At 40.3% G+C, this 24,461-nt stretch overlaps 1 protein-coding gene across 4 annotated transcripts in view; it reads right to left on the bottom strand.

Annotated features, from left to right (window-relative positions):
- Window positions 1-709: 709 nt before the first annotated feature.
- RIC1 (RIC1 homolog, RAB6A GEF complex partner 1) overlaps window positions 710-24,461 on the bottom strand; it is a 145,942-nt gene continuing 122,190 nt past the window's right edge. For all 4 annotated transcript variants that reach the window (XM_070375852.1, XM_070375855.1, XM_070375853.1 and 1 more), the window contains 10 exons: window positions 22,967-23,102; window positions 17,770-17,886; window positions 16,557-17,285; window positions 10,417-10,575; window positions 10,189-10,328; window positions 8,333-8,619; window positions 7,145-7,336; window positions 4,458-4,635; window positions 4,116-4,304; window positions 710-3,288 (listed from right to left, as the gene is read on the bottom strand). In XM_070375852.1, coding sequence (XP_070231953.1) covers window positions 3,000-3,288; window positions 4,116-4,304; window positions 4,458-4,635; window positions 7,145-7,336; window positions 8,333-8,619; window positions 10,189-10,328; window positions 10,417-10,575; window positions 16,557-17,285; window positions 17,770-17,886; window positions 22,967-23,102 — 2,416 coding nt within the window. In that variant the 3' untranslated portion in view covers window positions 710-2,999. The remainder of the gene's footprint in view (window positions 3,289-4,115; window positions 4,305-4,457; window positions 4,636-7,144; window positions 7,337-8,332; window positions 8,620-10,188; window positions 10,329-10,416; window positions 10,576-16,556; window positions 17,286-17,769; window positions 17,887-22,966; window positions 23,103-24,461) is intronic.

Here is a 24,461-nt window from a genome sequence, read left to right as displayed (position 1 = left end):
ACCAAAGAAAAAGTTGGGGACTTCACCAAAACGAAAAACTTTATGTCTCAAAAGACAGTATCATGAAAGTGAAAAGCCCTCAGAATGAAAAAATATTTGCAAAACTGTCTAGACTATATAAAGAACTCTTGCAAATCAACAATAAATGAGCCATCTGTGAAGTGGGCAAAGAATGTGAATACTGTTTTCTCCAAAGAGATATGAACAGCTAATAATCATATATGAAAAGATGTCAGTCATCAGGGAAATGTGAACCTAAACCATAAGGTACGACTTCACACGTAACTCAGACGGCTGTAACCAAAAATACAGAAACAAATGTCGACAGCAGAAACTTGAACCCTCATCCACTACTAGTGGAATGCTTTTTTCTTTTAAAGTGGTACAGGCACTTTGTAATACAGTTAAGCATTCCCCGCCACCCCCCAGCCCCCAAAGTAACCAGTTCTCATAACCCAACGTTTCCACTCCTAAAGAGAACTGAAAACTCAGGTCCACACAGAAACCTGCGTATCAGTGTCCGAGTTGAATTCCTCCCAAATGTCCCTCAACTGATGAGTGAAGAAATACATCCATAAAATGGTATACCCATATACATTTTAAATATAAATTTCTAGTTGTAAGGAAAATTCTAAAAGGTGGAATTATATAATGAAATGACTTTTAATACATACACTTTTTGCTGTTAACTTGATGAATAAACAAAAAGTTCATGTAATGGTTTTATTGCCCTTTACCAAGTTAAAAAAAAAAATACACATTACAGAAGTAGCAGCAACTTTTAATTACAAGCAAAGGTTGACTCTACCCCCAAATAACTTGTTTTGGTATCAGCAAATAATTTAAACTTCAAATAGTTATATTGAATATTTAAATTCATTGGTTAAATATGGCTTAAACAGTCAAATACGTGATCCAAACAAGGCAAAATTAAAATATGATTTAAAAAATTAAAGTATATAACAAACTACCAAAGAAAAGTTTTTCTGTAAAGCTGCCAATCTTTTTGCCTTGGGGCCACCTATATCTGTTGGTTGCAAAACAAGTATTTTATACAAGAAAGGTTTCCGTCATGGCATTAACCATAGGAATACGGTTAACTTAAGGGTGCCCTGCTTTTAAGAGTGCAAGATGAACCCAGCAGCACATGAGGATATCTGTAAACATGGCTGTTTACAATGGTGAATCGTTTTTATTGACTAAATACACCAAACACAAAAGTAATGCTACTTCTTCTCATAATGGACTAGGACAGGAGAATTGCTTCAGTTTCTTGCTGGGCTGCATGGACTTACATGGGAAACATTTTCTATCTTAAGATTCAGGGAAAGGTGGTTTAAAACAAAAGCTTAAATAAACATAGCACCAGAAGGGCCAGGTACCAGTAATCACATATTCCACCTATTCAGGAATTTTAGTATGTCAAAGTATTGCACTTGTAATGTGAAAAGTAAGTGATAGTAAATTATCAAAATCAGTAATTTAAAACCATTGATGACTCTTGAACAAAGCATTTTTCAAATTTGAGTTTCCCTTCAAAGGACACCTGGCTAGGACAACTAAATCTAGCCATTCATTTTAAAAAGCAAGGATAGAGGACCAAGTTTTATTTCTAAACTGTAATTGCACTATGAGAGGAGAGGCTGTTTTACATAGTGGTATGAATTTGGTCCACATCAAATACGTTGTTACTATAAAAATAAGTTTGTTTTTGTAAAAAATAACATTGCATTCCTTTGTTCAAATTGCACAGTACAAACAAGCTATCTAAATTAATACTGTTATAAGGTAATTGATATACATACAGTGGATATGTGTTTAGTCTGAAGCAACTGAGTCTGCAATTGTGTTTTCATAATGTATGAAAACTAAAATTTAAGTCGTATCTAGAAATACATAAAATATTTAAGAAGTTATGATGAAGAATGCATTCTTTACATACTAATTTTTAGTAGCCGTGATAATACAGGATTCAGCAGTCTATTTACAGAGTTCATTTTTATTCAATTTACAAAAGCAATAAATAAGAAACTACATTAATTTGCACAAAACCTGTTTCATTTCATGATCAGTGTGACCATCTCTGTTACCTTATGACCAAGCCAATAAATGTGTCTTCCTTTATGAAGAGTGCTTATATCTGGAAAGAAGAGCAAGCCCTGTCTTTGTTCTAAGAGTGAGTATCTATAGCCATGCAGAATCCAGCATAAAACCTTACAAATTATAGTACAAGCCCTAAAAATAGGAACAGTGCCTTTGAGTATATGTACACAAAATTATTCACAAAAAGATACGATTCTTTGATACAAAATAGTTTAGTGGTATCTAATAGCATAATTGATAAGAACTCCTCAGGCCTCTGCCTACACTCACCTAGTAGGAACCAAGCTAGACAAAAAGCAGGCACGCTGACACAGGTAAATAGCTTCCATCAATTGAGGACCGGGATTAAGAGGCTAGAAGAGGAGCATCTTACAGGTGCCTGTTCTACCGGGGCAGGCATCTATTCAGAGGCCCAACTAGGGAGTCCAGTGCTCTTGATCCAGGGGGCATACTGGTAGCTCAAGTACTTGATGAGCTACAGCAAGCACCTTAGCATTTATTTTTAAAAAGCAGTCCGGAACACACGCTGAACCAGAAAACATAGGAAGCTTTAAGTAGTGAAAAAGTAAGCTCATCTGGGGCAAAACAATCCCTGTGGTTTAAGAGCTACCAATCTTTAAGAAAACCAAAATGTTCGCATGTACATCTGTACAATATTCTGCACAACTTTCCACTGCAGCTTAAAAAAAAACTTTTATGAAAGATGATCTTTTTTTTGATATCACATTTTTATGGACTCAAGATTTCGTAGAGGAAAAAGTTAAAATTTAATAATACCTTACCAGAGTCTCTGAGCTGTGTTCTCTCCCTGGTTAAATTTTCCAACTAGGTCACAGTGTCCTCAGTTGCACGCTGATGCTAATTAATACTGCCCGTGGTGATGGTACTCACTGTTGTTAGGACACAGAACAGTCGTAAGTCCCATCTTGAAAAGGTTCCTCCTCCTCTGCTCGAGTTGTGTCCTCTTCTTTCCGGCTGACCAAACTGCTACCTCCGACCTCGCCCTGGGGGATGCTTCCATGGCCCAAGGAGCTCCTGTTCTCCTCTGCCCGGGGGCTAGTCTGTTCAGGAGTCTTACCCACAGTCATTGGCTGGAAGGCTTCAGGCTGGACCTGCTCTTCTGTTATCTCACTAAGCTTCTGCAGGTGTGGCTTAATGATGTTTAAAAATGGCTTATATCCAGGACTATGCAGAAAAAAAAAGGAAATTGGCTCTTATCAGCAACATTCAAAAGGCTCCAGAGCATGTTATGGATAGATTCTTACTAAGCACTGATACAGCAGGGTCAGTGATAAAGATTATGGGGTACAGGAGGAGGCACAGAGGTAGGAGGAAGGGAAGGCTTTTAGATGCCTTTCTAAAAGGCCCCCATGGAGGGGGCTACACGTAACCTAAGTGTAAACACAGACAGCAAAGGTGGATATTCTTTATCCAGTATTGCAATTAAAAAGCATATTCTATAATCGTAAACACCATTAATAGGATTTTCAGACTTGAAAAACAGGACCTTCAGAGAACATTTAACCTAAATGAATTTGCCAATTAAGGAAGACTAGACCCAAGTGAGGGAAACCCCAAAGCCACAAGTAACTGGTGACAAAGGGGGTAGATGACAGGCTCTTCCACTTTCACTCACTATTCTTATTTTGGGCTTGTCAGTAACTGCTATGGAATGTTCAACTCACACAGACCTTAAATTTTTACTTGTTTTTAGGTTATCATCTTCAATTCCACAGAACTAGAAACATCAAGTTCCACCCTGGTTCTAAGGTCATCTGTACTGTATTAGTCCTCAGTGACACACATCCACTGACAACAATGAATATGACTCATTTAAAATAACTGGGTCTAAAATGGTAACTAAAGAAAATACTCTTAAAAATGAATATACAAAAGGAGTTTTTATTTTAAGCAACCTATAAATCTCCAAATAAATGAACCAGAAATAAGCCTTAATGTGAAAGAGGAGGAGTCACCAGATGACAGTCAAGGTAACGAGCCTAATAACTTACCAATCTGTGGAGGCCCATCGGTCCACAGCATGCAGCCCTGTCTTTATGTTCTGTAACATCTCTCCATCTACCTCTGAAGACTGTATAATAACCAAAATCTGGTTGATTATTGAGGATTCTCTAAGAATCAGGCCTATAACAATGCACCAGTCCAGACATCCTGCCTCCATGAAGATGTGCAGCAAATACCTATATACAGAAGCAGAAACACAGTGACTGATGCTAGGAAGGATCTACGGATGAAGAGAAGGGCAGTTGTTATTGGGAAAGCAGCCTATATACCCAATTTGCCCAAACACCCTGAGGAGGCATCCTCTGCTTCCAAAATGTTGAGAAACTCACCGAAGCTGGACCTGGGATTTGTGAGGCCCTTTACTCGCCAACTCCATGGAGATATGCTCCAGCTCTGACTGGGTTAGACTGAGTGTGGAGAAATTTTCATCCACCATTGTCCAGTCTCCATCCACCATGGAGCTACTTTCAGTCAAGTCCGTGGCTGAACCAATACTGCATTCATCACCTGATGAAGAATTGTCAAAAGTCACAAACCAGCTTAATGTATGTTTTCCTTCAATTAAAAATATTAGCTGTCTCTCAGATGTTGCTTCCTCTTTAGGATTTTGAGACCAAAACATTAAATTCACTACTAAAATTCCCATGTTACATTAAATAGTAGAAGATGTTAAAAAAAAAAAAATCATCAGAGAGGTAACCAGGCATTATGTGCCATGGAAAAGAAAAATACACTACTACCTATTAAGCAGTCTTGCCCACCTCTGGAAACAACAAACCTAGCTACAATTTGTTCAAGTCTTTTTTGGGGGGAGGGAGGTGCCACACAGCTTATGGGATTTTAGTTTAGGTTCTAGGTCCTTGAGGCAGTGAGAATACAGAGTCCTAACCACTGGACCACCGGAGGATTCCCAATCAAGTCTTTAGATTCAGTCACCAATCTACAAGAAATACAGAAACTGTTTAAACCATGAAGATGCAATCAACTAAAATCCAGTCATGAGAAAATCCACAGAAGCAAGTCTCTTCAATGAATAAACTGCAAGAAGAAAAAAAGAGATGGGGAAGGGGAACAAGCACTAAAAGTGGAGTTTAAGAAACATAATCACTGTGTATGTATCTTACTTGGATCTTGATTCAAAGTATTCTTGGGCTTCCCTCGTGGCTCAGCTGGTAAAGAATCCACCTGCAACGCGGGAGACCTGGGGTCGATCCCTGGGGTGGAAAGATCCTCTGGAGAAGGGAATGGCTACCCACTCCAGTATTCTGGCCTGGAGAATTCCATGGACTGTATAGTCCATGGGATTGCAAAGAGTCAGACACGACTGAGTGACTCTCACTTTGTTTTAAACTGCAAAAATATTATGACATTGTAAAACAGCTGGAATTTGAATACTTACTGGATATTTGATCGTATTAAGGAATTACTGTTAAATTTTTAGAGAGATGTGACATTATTTTCAAAAAAAGTTATTTTAGAAATATATACTGAAACATTCACAAATACAACATATCATATCTTAGATTTAGTTCAATTATACAGGAAGGAGAAATTTATTCATGAGTTGGTAATAACTGAAGTGGGGGTTGGAGGGAAGGTGCCCATTATAGTATTATTTCTCCTTTTAACATATGTTTGAAATGATCTCTTTAAAAGGTTTTCTGAAGAAAAGCAATGATGCCACCTCAGGTCCATTAGGATGCTACTATTAACAAAATCATCAAAGAAGTGTTGGCGAGGATGTGGCAAAACTGGAATCCCTGCCAGTGTTGATAAGAAGTAAAGTGGGGCTGCTGCTATGACGAAAAATTTGAAAATAGAAATACCACATGAGCTGACAGTCCCCAGAAGAGTTGAAAACGGTCTCAAAGAGACTTCCCATATTCACAGTAGTCCCCCGTTCTTTGCAGCGTAATTCACAATAACCAAAAGGTGGAAGCAATGCAAGTGGCCACTGATGAATGGACAGACAAAATGTGCTTTGAACACACAACAGAATATTGCCAAACCGCAAAAAGGAAGGAGATTCCCATGCATGCTACAACAAGGATGAACTTTGAGAACATTATCTAAGTGAAATAAGCCAGACACAAAAAGGCAATTACACAGGGACAGAAAATAGAATGTAGTTGCCCAGAGTTGGGGGAGGGAGAGATGGAGAGTTTTCTTTAATGGGTATAAACTTTTGCTTTTGCAACGTAAAAGAGTTTTGCAGGTTGGTTGCCCAAGAATGTAAATGAACTGTACACTTAAAAATCCTTAAAGCAGTAGATTTGACATGTACTCTGCTACAATAACAGCAGCCATGGCTTCTACGCCTCCCTGCACAGAAGCAGCTCAGGCAGCAGTGAGCACACACTGAGAGTCAAGCATCAGGCGGATCTGCCATTGAAGCCACAGAATCAGACCAACTGCTGCTTCAGCTCTTACATAAACCTAGACAACATAAACCACTTTAGAGCTGCTTCAGTTTGTAATTCACCCATTACTATAACTGCAGAAGATGCACATTTTTTTGGTAAAGGGTCAGACAGTAATCTTAGGTTTGGAGGCTGAGATGCAAAATTAAGGGTATCATGCAGGAATTTACAAGATAAAAAAATTTTTCCCATAAGTTTTTACAGCTGAAATAAAAAGATAACTGGTAACAATTTTTTACAATACAGGTCCACCTATGAGAAGAATGGAATTCTTTACACATGGATAAAGTTTTGCTTACTTGAGGTTCAAAGTTCGTGTTTCTGTATCATCAAAATTGATTACAAAGGTTCATTTATTAGTGTTTAGCTGTAGTGAGGTTTTACCTGTTTCATTTATGTAAAATAAACATGGCAAAGTATAACCAAAGTTATTTTGGCCTTGTGCTAGTAACTCTTCACCTGTCCAGCAGATACTAATGCTAATTCTCAAGGACACATCTCGAAATGAGTGAAGCTCTCTCTGAAATGCTACATACGGCATATAAACTTTCCTCCAAAGAAACTAATGAGGAGCTAGGATTTAAAATGATATCTACCTTTATTAGATAAAGGTGACAGGAAGGCATCTTGCATCTGTGGCCCGTGAGATGAGGCTGTGTCTATTTCTTGATGAGCAGGACCAATGTTGCCGAGCCAGCTCTGACTTCGTTGGACATTAGAGACGCCAGCATCTATTTCGAGGTTTAAAAATGGGTCAGTTGACTGTGACTTTAACAGCTGCTCTCCCACTGCAAGTTGGAAACACACACAAAAAAAGGGAATTAAAGGTGCATATACTGCCATTTCCAATTCAGTTCTTTCAGCTTCTCTTCCCCCACCAACCCCAAATACGAAAAGTTCAAAGCCAATTAATGTCCCTACACCGCATCACCCATCCATGAACCAGGGAGGTTGGACTGGAACAGAATGCACTGACTAGACAATGCCACCCAGCAGTCATCTTCTATCATCATTTAACTCTAGGCAAAACCTTATTCATCCTTAAATGATTTTCCTTGGTTTTAAGACAACATGAAACTTCCAAATGCCATAATAAAAAGGGTTTTGTTTGAATTTTCACAAGTAATGATGATTACAACCTGAACTAAAAAACCTAAAAATTTTTTTTACCAAAATACAGTTCACTTTGCCCTCTCCTAATTTAGAAGACGGCCCAAGCTCTCAAAGACATATTTTTACCATTTCTCTGGAATGAATCCTGTCAGGTAAGTCACAATTTAGCTTATTTTGAGATCTGTGACTAACCAATGCCAAAGTGAAAGTGCAAGTCGCTCAGTTGTGTCCAACTCTTTGCGACCCCATGTACTATACAGTTCATGGAATTCTCCAGCCACAATACTGGAGTGGGTAGCCGTTCCCTTCTCCAGGAGCTTTTCCTGACCCACGAATTGAACCAGGGTCTCCTGCATTGCAGGAAACTTCCTACAAAAAAAAAAAAAGTGTGGTAGCTTCTGTACTCAGTCAATGCTCAACTTGCTGATAATCTGAGAAAACAGTTGGTTGGATTTATAAATTAAACTTCAAAGTCATAAGACCAAGAGACACATGATCTACTTCTATTTACATCCTTAGTCAAATGGTGGATGTTCCAACTGATCTACAAAAAGTCAGCTTTTATCTAAGCTTGGAATGAAAAGACTTCCTTGAATATCAACTAACAGAAAAACATCTAAACATTTGGAGCAAATACAATTTTTGTATAAGTAACACAAAGCCTATATCACCTGTTCGGTATTTTCCATTTTTGAAAGGAGAACTGACAGAAGAAGCTGGGATGATGGGAAGTGGCCAAAGGAAATCTTTGTGGAGCCTCTTCAGGGCCAACACGAAGTTGTCTACTCGGGCAGCACGGGCACGCTCCTTGCACAGCCAACTAATGAGTTCAAAGCCCAACTGGGCTGCAAAGCAGCCGAGATCCTTTAGCCGAACTTCTTCCAAGAGACGCCGAGCGTGTCTCCAGAGCATCATATCAATATACATGTTCTCAGCACAGTCACTGTCTTTGCTCCATCTGTAAGTGGGAACACAAGTAAGCTACGGAACAAGCTTCACATACTTCTTATGAAGTAGCACTGAAAATGCTGACAAGGAGGTAGGAGATTTGAGGGAAGAGGAAGATCAAGTATCAGAGCTTCTCCCTGCGATAGCACACCTGTTGAACAATAGGTGGAACACAGTAAGTAGCCTCTTACACATGTGTGTAAAATAAAAGTACAGAATAGAAAACAAAAAGGAGACTGATAAAGCCAAATGAGGAAGAGGATAGTGACTGGATGAAGTAAAGAAAGGAAGCAAATAAACGCTGTATTTGAAAAGACCAATGAAAAGAGGAAAGGAGGTCAGATCAAGGAGACTGAAGGGAAGCAAAGTGAAATGTAGTCTCTTAATGTGAGTTATACAGACACATAAGAAAAAAACAGATTTTAAAAAATGAATGACTAAATATCGTCTGTTCCCCCTTATTCCTATGAACTGGTGTGTCACAACTGGTTTGATACTGGGGTGATGGGGTGCCTTCAGAGAGGGCAGTATTGGAGCAGGACTACCTGCATTCTGAACTTGGCTCTGCCACACAGTTTTGTGAATATAAAGCAAGTTTATTTTTCTGGGCCTTTGTTTTTCACCTGTATAATGTGGATAATAACAGTATATTTACCCATAGGAGCTGTTACTGAAAGACCTATACACGGAAATGTTTTAATTGTGCCTGGCAAGCAGTGCGCACTTAGTATATATTAAACACCACTTACATTCAGGGTATAGCTGAGTAGCTACTGTTTGCCTGGCAATTGTTTTATAGTCTTTCACAGTTGCATTTAACTTGTTTATGGTGTGTGTGTGTGTCTGGGTGTGTGTGTGTCTGAGTGTGTGTTTGCATTAATGGCTCTGATAAGAAAAAGCTGTAAAACATCACAGTAAAAATGTTCAGGAAGCTCTCATTCTGTGTCAGGAGCTGTAGTAAGAGTACACACGGAATATAAAAGAAAGGATTCTCTCGAAAGAAACGAAGAGCCAAGACCACATAACAACAGAGGAAGGAAAGCAAGGACCTCACAAAACAGGAAAATCTATTTTACAATGTTCAGCATGAGTTCAGAGTTTACTGCATATTAACCCATCTACATATAATGCAGGTTTCAGACTCCAGGATACACTTTTTGGCACGAACTGTTTAATGACTTCTCCACTCAAAAGGGTCACAAGAGAGTCCAGTACATGAGGACTAAAATGTCAAAAGGTACACTGGGAAAGAATGGGAAAACTGTTGACTGTAAGAAGGCTTTTGAATTATTTGCAGATCTATCTTCCTTTTTATTCTGGTCCTCTATTATCAGAGGTAATTTAATGTTAGTCACATTTAGAATGGGCACATTGAGACCTATTCTAGTACAAAGGGCAAAAACACTACAAAGAATAAAGTGAATTTAGAAGAAAGAAAAAAGGGAAGCCTTTTGGGAATGTAAAAAGGAATTGCAATTGGATCAAATAGTTTTTTCCTAAGATCCAATTTTACAAAGACTCTGAAATGCAATGTGTTATAGAATTCCCTAAAAGCAGGAACAGTTCTTCATTCTTTTACCTTTTTCCAGAAGGACCGGATGGCATACTTAGTGTTTTCTGTAAGCTGAATTTACTAGCAGGAACACTGTCAGCTGACTGGGATAAACTGATGCTTCGATTCCTGAAGAACTCAAATCCACCACCACTTGAACTGGGTTCCTGTGATTACACACAAGGTGCAGTATGGTCAAAGAAAGATGCCACGTGGGTGTGTGGCCTAGCAAAGCTGTGCAGTTCTTCAACTCACCTGAGCTGTAGGTGTGGATGGGGGCGTCTCAGATTCTCCAGAGCCAATGGCTTTCAGAAATCGAATCATGTGTCGACATAGGTCCCACTTGCCTTGTTCCAGGGCTGTGTTGAAAAGAAGGGTGGCATGTTGCCTACTTACTGCTGGGACTTCCATGTTCTAGAAAAACAACCAAGAATTCCTTTTATACTACAAATGATTTGAGAAGACATGAGTAATTCTTTATCTCCACGCTTCCCTAAACCCAAAGAAGTAATGCAGATATAGCACTGTAGGGAATAATTTACTAGTAAAATCAAAAGAAGCATTAAAAAGTACCATACAAGAAGAAGTGAGGCAAATACTCCCCTGGTGTAATACAATTTATGATTTCTTGCACTCCCATTACTGCCATATATCTTAAACTTTACATACACGCTTTCATTTCTCCTAGTGACTTTCAAAAGAGGTATATCATTCTCATTTTACACATGAGAAAACTGAGTTAAACAACTTGTTGAAATTATGCATTTAGAACTTTTTTAAAATTATAATTGCATGGTAATGCAGAGTGTAATGCCCATGTACAAATATAAGCACAGGATAAAAAGTTAAATAGTATCTCAATATTAATATGAAAATTAGTTTGATTCTGAAGTCTTCCTGAATGTCTCAGAAACCCCCAGAATTCTGTAGACCACACACTGAGAATCCCCTGCCCTCAAGAGTGTCAGAAATCCAAAATGAAAGAAATCAGGTTCCCAAAAACAGGACTGTTAGATAAGAGAGAAATAAAAATATATGTTCTAAACAAAGAAAGAAATAAACAACTTGTTGAAGATCAGCAGAAAAGCAAGAGTATAAATTTGTCTTTCTGACTCCAAAAAAGCTCTGGTCTATGTCCTGTGGCAGAGCTTTCTGAGGATGTGATTTAATCAAAAACTTTGCTTTGGGCAACAGTATGTACTACTGCTGCACAATGGGCGCCCACAGTGACCTTTCACAGATTTAATCTTGCTGCTTGCCCTGGCCTTCATGGAGAGGCGCCTAACAGGCAAGTTCAACTATAATTATCATCTGTCAGTCACAACTTAGGAATCCTGATAAAGTTTCTAATTCCATTGCTTGGGAGATCACTGAAATCTAAGCAGTGACCTAAATTAAACAAACAAACAAAAGACTGCATTTATTGTGTTTCTGTTTTTATGATTGTGAGGCCTTTTAAGAATAGACAGAATCTTAGGGCCACCCACCTTCTGCCACAGTATCTCCTCTGATATCTCAGTCAACTGCCATGAAGCATATAAACTGACAGGAAAACTGCTTCAGGCAGAATCTCAAACCAGGTTTATGGTTAGCTTCTTTAAACAATAAAAACAATGGTAATTTGGAAGAACTTTTACCTCTCAGCAATTCCATGGCACCAGGAGAGAGATTACTGTGGAGGGCTCAGATAAACCCACTAATATTCAGAATAATTATTTATTAGTATGTTTCTTATATAATAAACATACTGCAACCGGCGCGGTAAGCGTGGCTGAGAGAAGCCACACCACGTCCGAAGTCAGGGGCAGAAGCGGGAGGACCCCATGCCTGAGGGGTGGCGGCCAAGAGGAGTTACCCCACGACCGAGGTCAGGGACAGCAGCTGAGAGTACCAGACTGCGACGGCGCAGGAACGGTGGAGAGGAGATACCCCGCGTCCAGGTCAGGGGTGGCGATGAGAGGAGTTACCCACCCCCCCGCACCCCCGGTTGGAGGTCAGGGGCGGCGGCCGGGAGGAGCCACCCCACGCCCCTACGCCCAAGGCCAGGGGCAGCGGCCGGGAGGAGCCACCCCACTCCCCTACGCCCGAGGCCAGGGGCGGTGGCCGGGAGGAGCAACCCACGCCTGAGGCCAGGGGCGGTGGCCGGGAGGACCAACCCCAGGTCCAAGGAGCCCTGGCTGCACGGGCACAGGAGGGCCTAGAGGAGCTAGTCCACATTGAAGGTCAGGAAGGGTGACGGTGAGGAGATCCCCTCATCCAAGGTAAGGAGCAATGGCTGCGCTTTGCTGGAGCAGCCGTGAAGAGATACCCCACGCCCAAGGTAAGAGAAACCCAAGTAAGACGGTAGGTGTTGCAAGAGGGGGCATCAGAGGGCAAACACACTCAAACCATACTCACAGAAAACTAGTCAATCTAATCACACTAGGACCACAGCCTTGTCTACCTCAATGAAACTAAGCCGTGCCCATGGGGCAACCCAAGATGGGCGGGTCATGGTGGAGAGATCTGACAGAATGTGGTCTACTGGAGAAGGGAATGGCAAACCACTTCAGTATTCTTGCCTTGAGAACCCCATGAACAGTATGAAAAGGCAAAATGATAGGATACTGAAAGAGAAACTCCCCAGGTCAGTAGGTACCCAATATGCTACTGGAGATCAGTGGAGAAATAACTCCAGAAAGAATGAAGGGACGGAGCCAAAGCAAAAAGAATACCCAGCTGTGGATGTGACTGGTGATAGAAGCAAGGTCCAATACTGTAAAGAGCAATATTGCATAGGAACCTGGAATGTCAGGTCCATGAATCAAGGCAAATTGGAAGTGGTCAAACAAGAGATGGCAAGAATGAATGTTGACATTCTAGGAATCAGTGAACTGAAATGGACTGAAATGGGTGAATTTAACTCAGATGACCATTATATCTACTACTGCGGGCAGGAATCCCTCAAAAGAAATGGAGTAGCCATCACAGTCAACAAAAGAGTCCGAAATGCAGTACTTGGATGCAATCTCAAAAACGACAGAATGATCTCTGTTCGTTTCCAAGGCAAACCATTCAATATCTCAGTAATCCAAGTCTATGCCCCAACCAGTAATGCTGAAGAAGCTGAACGGTTCTATGAAGACCTACAGGACCTTTTAGAACTAACACTCAAAAAAGATGTCCTTTTCATTATAGGGGACTGGAATGCAAAAGTAGGAAGTCAAGAAATACCTGGAGTAACAGGCAAATTTGGCCTTGGAATACGGAATGAAGCAGGGCAAAGACTAATAGAGTTTTGCCAAGAAAATGCACTGGTCATAACAAACACCCTCTTCCAACAACGCAAGAGAAGACTCTACACATGGACATCACCAGATGGTCAACACCGAAATCAGACTGATTATATTCTTTGCAGCCAAAGATGGAGAAGCTCTATACAGTCAGCAAAAACAAGACCAGGAGCTGATTGTGGCTCAGACCATGAACTCTTTATTGCCAAATTCAGACTGAAATTGAGGAAAGTAGGGAAAACCACTACACCATTCAGGTATGACCTAAATCAAATCCCTTATGATTATACAGTGGAAGTGAGAAATAGATTTAAGGGCCTAGATCTGATAGATAGAGTGCCTGATGAACTATGGAATGAGGTTCGTGAGAGTGTACAGGAGACAGTGATCAAGACCATTCCCATGGCAAAGAAATGCAAAAAAGCAAAATGGCTGTCTGGGGAGGCCTTACAAATAGCTGTGAAAAGAAGAGAAGCCAAAAGCAAAGGAGAAAAGGAAAGATATAAGCATCTGAATGCAGAGTTACAAAGAATAGCATGAAGAGATAAGAAAGCCTCAGCGACCAATGCAAAGAAATAGAGGAAAACAACAGAATGGGAAAGACTAGAGATCTCTTCAAGAAAATCAGAGATACCAAAGGAACATTTCATGCAAAGATGGGCTCGATAAAGGACAGAAATGGTATGGACCTAACAGAAGCAGAAGATATTAAGAAAAGATGGCAAGAATACACAGAAGAACTGTACAAAAAAGATCTTCACGACCCAGATAATCAAGATGGTGTGATCACTGACCTAGAGCCAGACATCTTGGAATGTGAAGTCAAGTGGGCCTTAGAAAGCATCACTACAAACAAAGCTAGTGGAGGTGATGGAATTCCAGTTGAGCTATTCCAAATCCTGAAAGACGATGCTGTGAAAGTGCTGCACTCAATATGCCAGCAAATTTGGAAAACTCAGCAGTGGCCACAGGACTGGAAAAGGTCCGTTTTCATTCCAATCCCAAAGAAAGGCAATGCCAAAGAATGCTCAAACTACCGCACAACTGCACTCATCTCACACGCTAGTAAAGTAATGCTCAAAATTCTCCAAGCCAGGCTTCAGCAATATGTGAACCGTGAACTTCCTTCCTTCAAGCTGGTTTTAGAAAAGGCAGAGGAACCAGAGATCAAATTGCCAACATCCGCTGGATCATGGAAAAAGCAAGAGAGTTCCAGAAAAACATCTATTTCTGCTTTATTGACTATGCCAAAGCCTTTGACTGTGTGGATCACAATAAACTGTGGGAAATTCTGAAAGAGATGGGAATACCAGACCACCTGATCTGCCTCTTGAGAAATTTGTACTTAGGTCAGGAAGCAACAGTTAGAACTGGACATGGAACAACAGACTGGTTCCAAATAGGAAAAGGAGTACGTCAAGGCTGTATATTGTCACCCTGTTTATTTAACTTACATGCAGAGTACATCATGAGAAATGCTGGATTGGAAAAACACAAGCTGGAATCAAGATTGCCGGGAGAAATATCAATAACCTCAGATATGCAGATGACACCACCCTTATGGCAGAAAGTGAAGAGGAACTAAAAAGCCTCTTGATGGAGGTGAAAGTGGAGAGTGAAAAAGTTGGCTTAAAGCTCAACATTCAGAAAACGAAGATCATGGCATCCGGTCCCATCCCTTCATGGGAAATAGATGAGGAACAGTGGAAACAGTGTCAGACTATTTTTCTGGGCTCCAAAATCACTCAGATGGTGACTGCAGCTATGAAATTAAAAGATGCTTACTCTTTGGAAGGAAAGTTATGACCAACCTAGATAGCATATTGAAAAACAGAGACATTACTTTGCCAACAAAGGTTCGTCTAGTCAAGGCTATGGTTTTTCCAGTGGTCATGTATGGATGTGAGAGTTGGACTGTGAAGAAGGCTGAGCACCAAAGAATTGATGCTTTTGAACTGTGGTGTTGGAGAAGACTCCTGAGAGTCCCTTGGACTGCAAGGAGATCCAACCAGTCCATTCTGAAGGAGATCAGCCCTGGGGTTTCTTTGGAAGGGATGATGCTAAAGCTGAAACTCCAGTACTTTGGCCACCTCACACGAAGAGTTGACTCATTGGAAAAGACTCTGATGCTGGGAGTGATTGGGGGCAAGAGGAGAAGGGGACGACAGAGGATGAGATGGCTGGATGGCATCAGTGACTCGATGGACATGAGTCTGAGTGAACTCCGGGAATTGGTGATGGACAGGGAGGCCTGGCGTGCTGCAATTCATGGGGTTGCAAAGAGTCAGACATGACTGAGTGACTGATCTGATCTGATCTTATTATATAATATTTTGATAATCTTATGTAATATGGGCATATTATTATATGTATTATAATACATTATATGTACATACATACACGGGCTTCCCTGATGGCTCAGACAGTAAAGAATCCACCTGCAATGCAGGAGACCTGGGTTCGATCCCTGAGTTGGGAAGATCCCCTGGAGGAGGGCGTGGCAACCCACGCCAGTATTTCTGCCTGGAGAATTCCCACGGACAGAGGAGCTTGGGCTATAGTCCATGGGGTCACAAAGAGTCCGACACGACTGAGTGACTAGGCACAATGTATATACATATATGTATACATACAAGACATTCCTTTAATATTATTCAAAATAATACTGTAAACTCATTAATTTGTTTTAGGCCTATTTATGGGCAAACAGGATAAAAAAAAAAAAAAAAAACCAACCCTGCAATGCTACTTTTTAACAGTAATTTTCTGCCATCATATAGTAAGATTGAGTTCTTCAAAAGTAAAGATAAAAACTGAACAGAAAACTTGACTCTAATAGTTCTTTTTTTTCTTTTTAGTATTTACTTATTTCGCTGCACCGAGTCTCAGTGGCAGCATGTGGACTCTTTAGCTGCAGCATGCAGGATCTAGATCCCTGAGACCAGGGATTGAACCCACGCCCCCTGCATTGGGAGCATGGAGTCTTAACCACTGGACCACCAGGGAAGTCCCTGTACTAGTTCTTTAAGCACGATTACAGTGCCAACCAAGGACATTTGCTTTCTTTTTCCTCTAGGTTTATGCTCACTAATTCTTATACATTTACAAGAAGAGAATTGTTACCTGTAAGATAATAAGGTAAGACGCAGCAGTATCTAAATCCTGAGCCATCAAACATTCCTCAAACAAGTCCTTGGGGTTTCCAACAGCTGCAAAAAGGTAGTTCCACAGGGCATACTCAGTCTTCCTGGCACAGTGAACAACTGTCTGCAGGAAGAGGGGGAACTCGGTGATAAATTTTGCCACTGTGGGAAGCAGAGGGTCGGGAATGGGCTCCCGTGAGGTAGCTTCTTCTTCCAGCACTTCATGGAGCATGAGCTCCAGCACGTGAGGAAAGTAAGGCAGCGTGGCACAGGACTGGGCTAAGAGCAGAGCTTGCTCCCCGAGGTTCCTCACCAGCAGCTGACGCAAAATATGATGGAGGTAGATCTGAGAGGTTCTCTCCACGACACAGAAAGGGAAGAGCACCTCCAGCTGTTCCCTAGCACTGTTCCGAGAATACAGAGAATCGTAGAGCAGAGTGTCGTTGACAGCACCAAGGACTAACGCATCTTCAAACAGAACAGCCAGGGGATAGATATTTATGTGGAAAGGCAGCATGATCCGCTGGGACAAGAAGGAATGGGGCTTGCGGTGATCCCTGGGGAAAAGAGGGAGCCAGACTTTCATCCCGGCACCTCCACAGCTCAGCCAGAGGGCCTCCAACAGGTGACGCTTCTGTTTATTTGCGCGGCACGTGGTCCAGACATTTTCAACAGACTGGGCTAGTACAACAGGAGGACAGAATGGCAACTGGAGAAGAAGAGACTGAAATCAGTTCTTTTCCCATTAAATTTGTAGGTGAAGTTTTCCTAGGTACTAGTTTCTTAAGTCTTTCAAAATGATAGTATAAATTTTGAGGAAAATTAGAGGAATCTGTTTATAATTAATAATAAAAAGTTAATAATACTGCCCTGCCTTTCAAAGTAAGTGTACTTAAATCTAAAAACAAAACAACCCCCCTCCCCCAAGGAACTTCACCAATTTATCCTGTTTTTCCATTAGAATTATTCCAAGCAATAACACCTAAGCAGTAATGTCTGGCATACAGAACATTTTATTATCATTTTAGGATCTTATCCTCCACTTTTCACAGTCTTGCACCCAAAGGCTTACAACTAATTTTATATACTTTCTCAGTTTCCAAATCATAAGCTAATCTGCTATTAAATTCTTTTATCCCTTCATCCTTCTCCCAGACATTCTTTACATTTTAAGTGACTTGCATTTAACTCACAAGTTTCCTTTGGTTAGGGTTGCTGTCCTTCTCTCGGATCTGAGGGCCGGACCTGTCCCTCTGCATCATGATGAGCTGTCCTGCCAGATTTAGCATAATGCTTTCTGCATCACGAGCCTGAAAGGAAAATAAATTGGATTCATATGAATTAACAAGTATATTTTCAGCATTTCCCCTGCCAAGGCATAATGCTTACAGGTTAAACAAACAATACTGAGTGTGTATTATGGTCAGTCATTCTGTTAGACTCTGTTGGAGTCAAGGAGCTGTCTGGCTCCAGTAGTACATGCTTAACACAACGCAATTAATAATTAATTAATGAAAAAGTGAATTCAAATTGATGGCAGAGTTGAATTACCCTGAAAAAACTAAGAGACTTCCAGAAGTTCATAAAAGTGAGACATTGCTTCAGTGACCTGGTGGTCATAGCTAGAGAAGGCTTAAGGATGAAGTGGGACTTGAAGGACGAGGATGACATACATGGGTGGGAGAAAAACATTTGGTACTTTACTTGGAGAATGAAATAGAAATGACACAAGAAGATAAAATAGTCCTACTGGGAAAGTGAGAACAATCTGGCTAGATTAGGGATATTACAAGAAAAAATACTGACGGTAACAGACCTTCAAAGAGGGCCTGGAAAGTCAAGTAAAAATATATCAGGAAATAAGCCACTACTTATGGTCTTTGAATAAAAGAGTTATTAAAAATTCATGTTGATGTATGGCAAAACCAATACAATATTGTAAAGTAATTAGCCTCCAATTAAAATAAATAAATTTATATTAAAAATTAAAAAAAAAATTCTGAGTTATTCAGGATGGATGACTGAGGGGAGGAAGACATCATGTGTGGTGACTTCAGGAATGAAGTAAATAGTCTGCGTTTTATTAAGGAAAATTTCAATCAAACCCCAAAGTAGAAAACCTAGGATTCCCATCTTTAAGTTTGAGGAACACTGCTTAAAGCAGTGTTAAAGTATATTTTCAGCTATCAAGTCATTTTCACTTGTAAAGAGGAAGAACATTTTGATTAAAACAAACCAAAAGCTTACTTATATTCTAGACATGAAGGATAAAAAAACAAAGCTGAGTCAAAGATGATCTCAGGGTGCTGAATCTAGGTGAGGTGTTAGAGAAGTTGTGGTCTTCATGGACAGAAGTCAGAAGGAGATAATAACTTAGGAAAGGGAATCTGAAGAGTTTCCTTTTACTGCCCATTAAATTAGAAAGAATCTTAAGACTTCCAGATAAAAATGTTGTGAGAGATGACTAAACTGGAGATGAATACCAGAATCACTGAACTATAATGGTAAGGCTGGTAAACTGAAGGTAACAGATGAATTTTCTGAAGCAAAGTATGTGGCAACAACAGAGCAAGGGACCACTGGCTAAACTTTTGAAGGCAAGAAGAGAAACACAGCATGATGCTGCTAACCAAAGAAGGAAAGAGTTTTAGGAAGGAAAGGATGATGAATAAGATGACATGGACTGTGTCCTAGCTTTGACTCCTGCTGGCTGGATGAATTTAAGCTCCACTATCATTTAGGGTTCGGTCAGGAAAACCACCATCACCCTATGTATTCTCCTTGCAAAAAATAATCAGATACATGAAATGCTCATTTGTACTGCTCTAAGACACAAGAGATAGTATGTAAAAAAATGGCAAAGGGTGCTGAATACTCATAGACTTTGTCACTCATTTTTGCTTTATATCATCCGGGTAGGTGATAAGCATGTTAATTTAAAATGCAGGAATTTGAAAAATTATCCCACAAAAATCTGTAAGCAACTGTCAGAAAGCTCAAGAATTTTACTTGGAAAGGAGTCTTCTGTTCCCAATTTAGCACATAAACTAAAAATTTGAACATCTGTCCATAATAATGAGAAACAGCAAATAACTTGGAGTTAGGAGAAGGAAAAATGGAATTGAAAAGCTGTGTGAGAATTATAAGAACTAGAGAGGAGAGGAAACCGAACATGCCATCCCAAGAATCGAACAGTATGACTGGAGACTGGCATAGGGACAAACGGGCTTCCCTGGTAGCCCACATGGTAAGAATCTGCCTGCAATGCAGGAGACCCAGGTTCGATCCCTGGGTTGGGAAGATTACCTAGAGAAAGGAATAGCAATCCACTCCAGCATTCTTGCCTGGAGAATTCCATGGGCAGAGGAGCCTGATGAGCTATAGTCTGCGGGGTCATGAAGAGTCAGACATGACTGAGTGAATAACACACACCCCCACAGTGACAAACTCCTCAAACACTTCCAAAGACCTGAAGAACATTCACTGCAGTTTACTAAAATATGTTAATGTTCATAATGACCACTTTTACATTTTCAGATAGTACACTCACCACTGTATTTTATATTATTTCATTAAAAAAAAAAAAGGGCTTCCCTGGTGACTCAGTGGTAAAGACTTTGCCTGCCAATGCAAGAGACATGGGTTCGATCTCTGGTCTGGGAAGATCCCACATGCCCCAGAGCAACCGAGCCTGTGCTCTAGAACCTTGGAGCTGCATCTACTGAAGCCCACACACCCTAGAGCCAGTGCTCTGCAGCAAGAGAAGCCATCACACTGAGAAGCCTGTGCACCGCAATTAGAGTAGTCCCCGCCTGCCGCAACTAGAGAGAAGTCTGCTCAGCAATGAACAACCAGCACAGCAAAAAATAAAAACACAAAATTCTCTATTTTTCCCTTCAGCTCTATCCACGCAGTCAACATTTTTTACTGATAATATCACAGTACGTAAGAACAGGTGACCATTACAGCCCTCTCAAGCAACTTTGATGAACTTTTCAGAAACCAAATATACACAAAAGCTGGGACCACATGTATCCTCAAGGTCCTAAATCTGAAGGAACCCAACAAACCATCTCTTACCCTAAAAATCCCTGGTAGGTAATTCTCACTGGAACATCAGAAACAAGGAGCTCACCAGTCTCCTGAGGGAGGCCACCTTACTGTTGAACAGTTCTCATTGCTGGATTTTTTGTTGTTAAACCAAGACTTCCTTTGCTTTTTAAACCTTGGCCTTCTCTCTGTGCAAGATGTAATCTATTTCCTCTTACCTTTCAACTTCTTATTCTGCTCTTTACAAAGTTAAGTATTTCCTCTTTGTAAAGGGGCCTCTTAATTAAAATGGGGCACCCAGTGTTATTCATCTTCTGACTGCCTACTCTATCTAGAATATTCAAGAAGCTTTTTTCTTTAATATGACTTCAAACATGATGAAAAGTACATAAAATGTACACCCCCCCATCTTATTCTTATTATTCACATTGACAATTACCAAGGTTTGTTTCACCTATCCCTTTTCTCTTTTTATTAATACTTATTTTGCCAAAGTATTTTAAAGGAAGATATCATGCCATTTTACTCCTATACATTTAAATAGGCATCTTGCAAATATAGGGACATTTGATTATATAATTACAACACCAACATCACATCTAAATTAAATAAAATTTAGAACTATTTCTCAGTGTCATCTCTCAGTCAATATCGCTAACTGTTTTAACAGTGTCTTTTTGTAGCCTATTTGAATCAAGATACAAATGACCTTATGAATTGCATTTTGTTGTTATAGCTCTAAAGTCTAAAAGAGTCTTTTCTTTTTTCCTCCACATTAATGACCTGCAGTTTTCCTACAGAATGTTATTAAACTAAACCTCTATCCCTGTATTTCTGATGAATAGAAAATGACTCGAGAAGCTTGGTTCAGTTCAGGCTCAATGCTTTTGGCAGTAATTCTTCATGTGATCCTCAGGCTGAATCACCCCAGGAAGCATGCATGGTCCTCCTACTTTTAGTGATGCTAAGATTGACTAGTAAGGCTTAGGCATGACAACTCAATACCTTCATTGTGAAGTTCCCATCAACCTTTCATTGGTTTCAACTGGTGTCACTGAATCCACTCATTTTTTCAAAGGCTGAAAAACTGATTCTTAATTCTCAAATTCCTTCCATATCTTTTAGCTAGAGTTCTTCTGTAAAACATTCCTTTTTTATTAACTAGGACTATCTGGTTACATGAAATACGAGTTTGCAGAGAAAATGGAACCTGTATTTTAAAGGCACTCAGTGGAAGTGCCTTAATCAGTTCAGTTCAGTCCAGTCGCTCAGTCGTATCCGACTCTTCGCGACTCCATGAATCATAGCATGCTAGGCCTCCCTGTCCATCACCAACTCCCGGAGTTCACTCAGACTCACGTCCATCGAGTCAGTGATGCCATAGGAAGTTTTAAAAGACTATACAGACAGGGATGACAAGTAAATCCACACAGAACTTTTCTTTGAAGATGGGTTCCACATTGACATGAAGTTTGGAAACATAAGTTATGCAACCTGGATCCTGGTGGCAACGCTACCTACACAGTTACTTTAAACCAGAAGCTATGGGAGTATCCCTTCTCTTTGCTCATAATTAACTAATCATGGAGTCCTCTATATGTCATATTCCTTCTACTTCTTTCTATCTTCTTTTCACTACCCAAGTTTGGGCCACAGACACCATTCACCTAGATTACTGCAATGGACTCTTAGCTGCTCTCCCTTCATCCAGTTTTGTCCAACTCTGGTTCATTTTCTTCCTTTGTAATGTTTTCTCTAGTATTACAAAGCTTAGATCTAATAATATCTAGCTTAAAACACTTTAGACTTTAAGACAAAGTCCTTAGTATCAATAAGACTGTCATACTCTGTTCCAGTCACTGTGAAATTTCTTCTAATTCCCTGAATGTGTCGTGTTCTCTCTTATCTACAGGCCTTTGAACTGTTCCCTCTGACTGAAATTCCTTTTTACTTAGATAACCACCACTTATTCTTCAGGTTTCAATTTAAATGATAGAGAAACCATCTGTGATTGCTTAGACTACTCTAAGGCTTTTGTTACACAGTATAACTTTTATACACAGTATAATGTTTTAACACTGTATCACTTTTTGGTATACACAGTAACCTGTATTACTTTTTGGTATACACATTACACTTATATTAATTATCTATGTAATTCTTTCTTTCCAGTATTAGCAAAAACCATGTTTGTTTAGTTGGCACTGTAACCCAGCATCTTCACACAAGGCAAATTCTATATATTTAGTATGTATTTTCTGAACAAACGAATAGTTCCTAATACCAAATTAAAACACAAAGACCCGAAAACTCTAAAGAGCTCTGATAACAGAATGGTACCTGCTGTGGCATTTTCAAGGTGATTCCATTCTCTGTACTCACTGATGTCAGAGTGACAGATACCACTAGGAAAGGGTGAGGAATGTAGCGTGACATGGACACTTCCTGAAGAACCTGAATACCAGCAGCATTTGGACTGTAAGAGAGAAAGAAACCATACATCTCAACAATTCTAATGAGTTTTTTTCCCCCCATTTCCACTACAAATAGTTTGAGAGTTTATGTTTATAGGGGTCCCAGAAGGCAATGGCACCCCACTCCAGTACTCTTGCCTGGAAAATCCCATGGATGGAGGAGCTTGGTGGGCTGCAGTCCATGGGGTCGCTAAGAGTCAGACACGACTGAGCGACTTCACTTTCACTTCTTACTTTCATGCATTGGAGAAGGAAATGGCAACCCACTCCAGTGTTCTTGCCTGGAGAATCCCAGGGATGGGGGAGCCTGGTGGGCTATCGTCTATGGGGTTGCACAGAGTCGGACACGACTGAAGCGACTTAGCAGCAGCAAATACTTTCTACCTACCATTTCCACCTCCCCAAGTATCCTTTAAACAGCAGAATGACAAGGCTGTGGCACCCAAGAACACAAATGGAGATGAAGGGAGGGAAAGAAGGGAGTAATATATAAAAAGTAAAAAAGAAATTGGGAAGAAGCTTATAGGAATAGCTTAGTCAGCTGAGAAATAGTTGGCTGACGAAGGAAATGGGTTCTATATAACTGCTACTGCTAAGTCACTTCAGTTGTGTCCAACTCTGTGAAACCCATAGAAGGCAGCCCACCAGGCTCCCCCGTCCCTGGGATTCTCCAGGCAAGAACACTGGAGTGGGTTGCCATTTCCTTCTCCAATGCATGAAAGTGAAAAGTGAAAGTGAAGTCGCTCAGTAGTGTCCGACCCTCAGCGACCCCATGGATGGCAGCCCTCCAGGCTCCTCCATCCATGGGATTTTCCAGGCAAGAGTACTGGAGTGGGTTGCCATTGCCTTCTCCAGGGTTCTATCTAAGGTGATCTGTTAATTTTTATCTTTATAAAAGATATCCTCAATTACTAAGCTACTTCAGCAAACACGCACTTCATAGCTTTTTTATAAAAAGAAACAAAAGCCATCTGAGAACAAAATAAAACTCAAGAAGTGTGGTCTAAATGCTGCAAGTCAGCCAGACACCAAGAAGAATATAGGCAAGAAAACAGCAAGACGACTGTCTGTTTTTCCTTTTCTAGACTACAGCCAGCTAGGCCAGTGAAAATGTGCAAGAGTCTGCTAAGGTCATGCTTCCTAAACCCCTAAAGCTATAGAAATACTATAAATTTCCCCAAGTTTCTAGAACACTAGGAAAATTAGTAACAACTTGTTATCAAGATGTATAAAAAAAAAAATTAATATTTAAAATTTTACCCCATCCCAAACCAGCTTGTTTTTTCAAATGAATCCAGTAAGATTAGCTGAAAAAAAATTGGTAAAGCTTTATAGTTTATTTCCTTTGGTAGCTAAAAAAT

Source organism: Bos mutus, chromosome 8 (assembly GCF_027580195.1).
Source record: "Bos mutus isolate GX-2022 chromosome 8, NWIPB_WYAK_1.1, whole genome shotgun sequence".
NCBI lineage: Eukaryota > Metazoa > Chordata > Mammalia > Artiodactyla > Bovidae > Bos > Bos mutus.
Note: the sequence above shows the minus strand (reverse complement) of the source record. Positions and strands in the feature narration are given on the sequence as shown.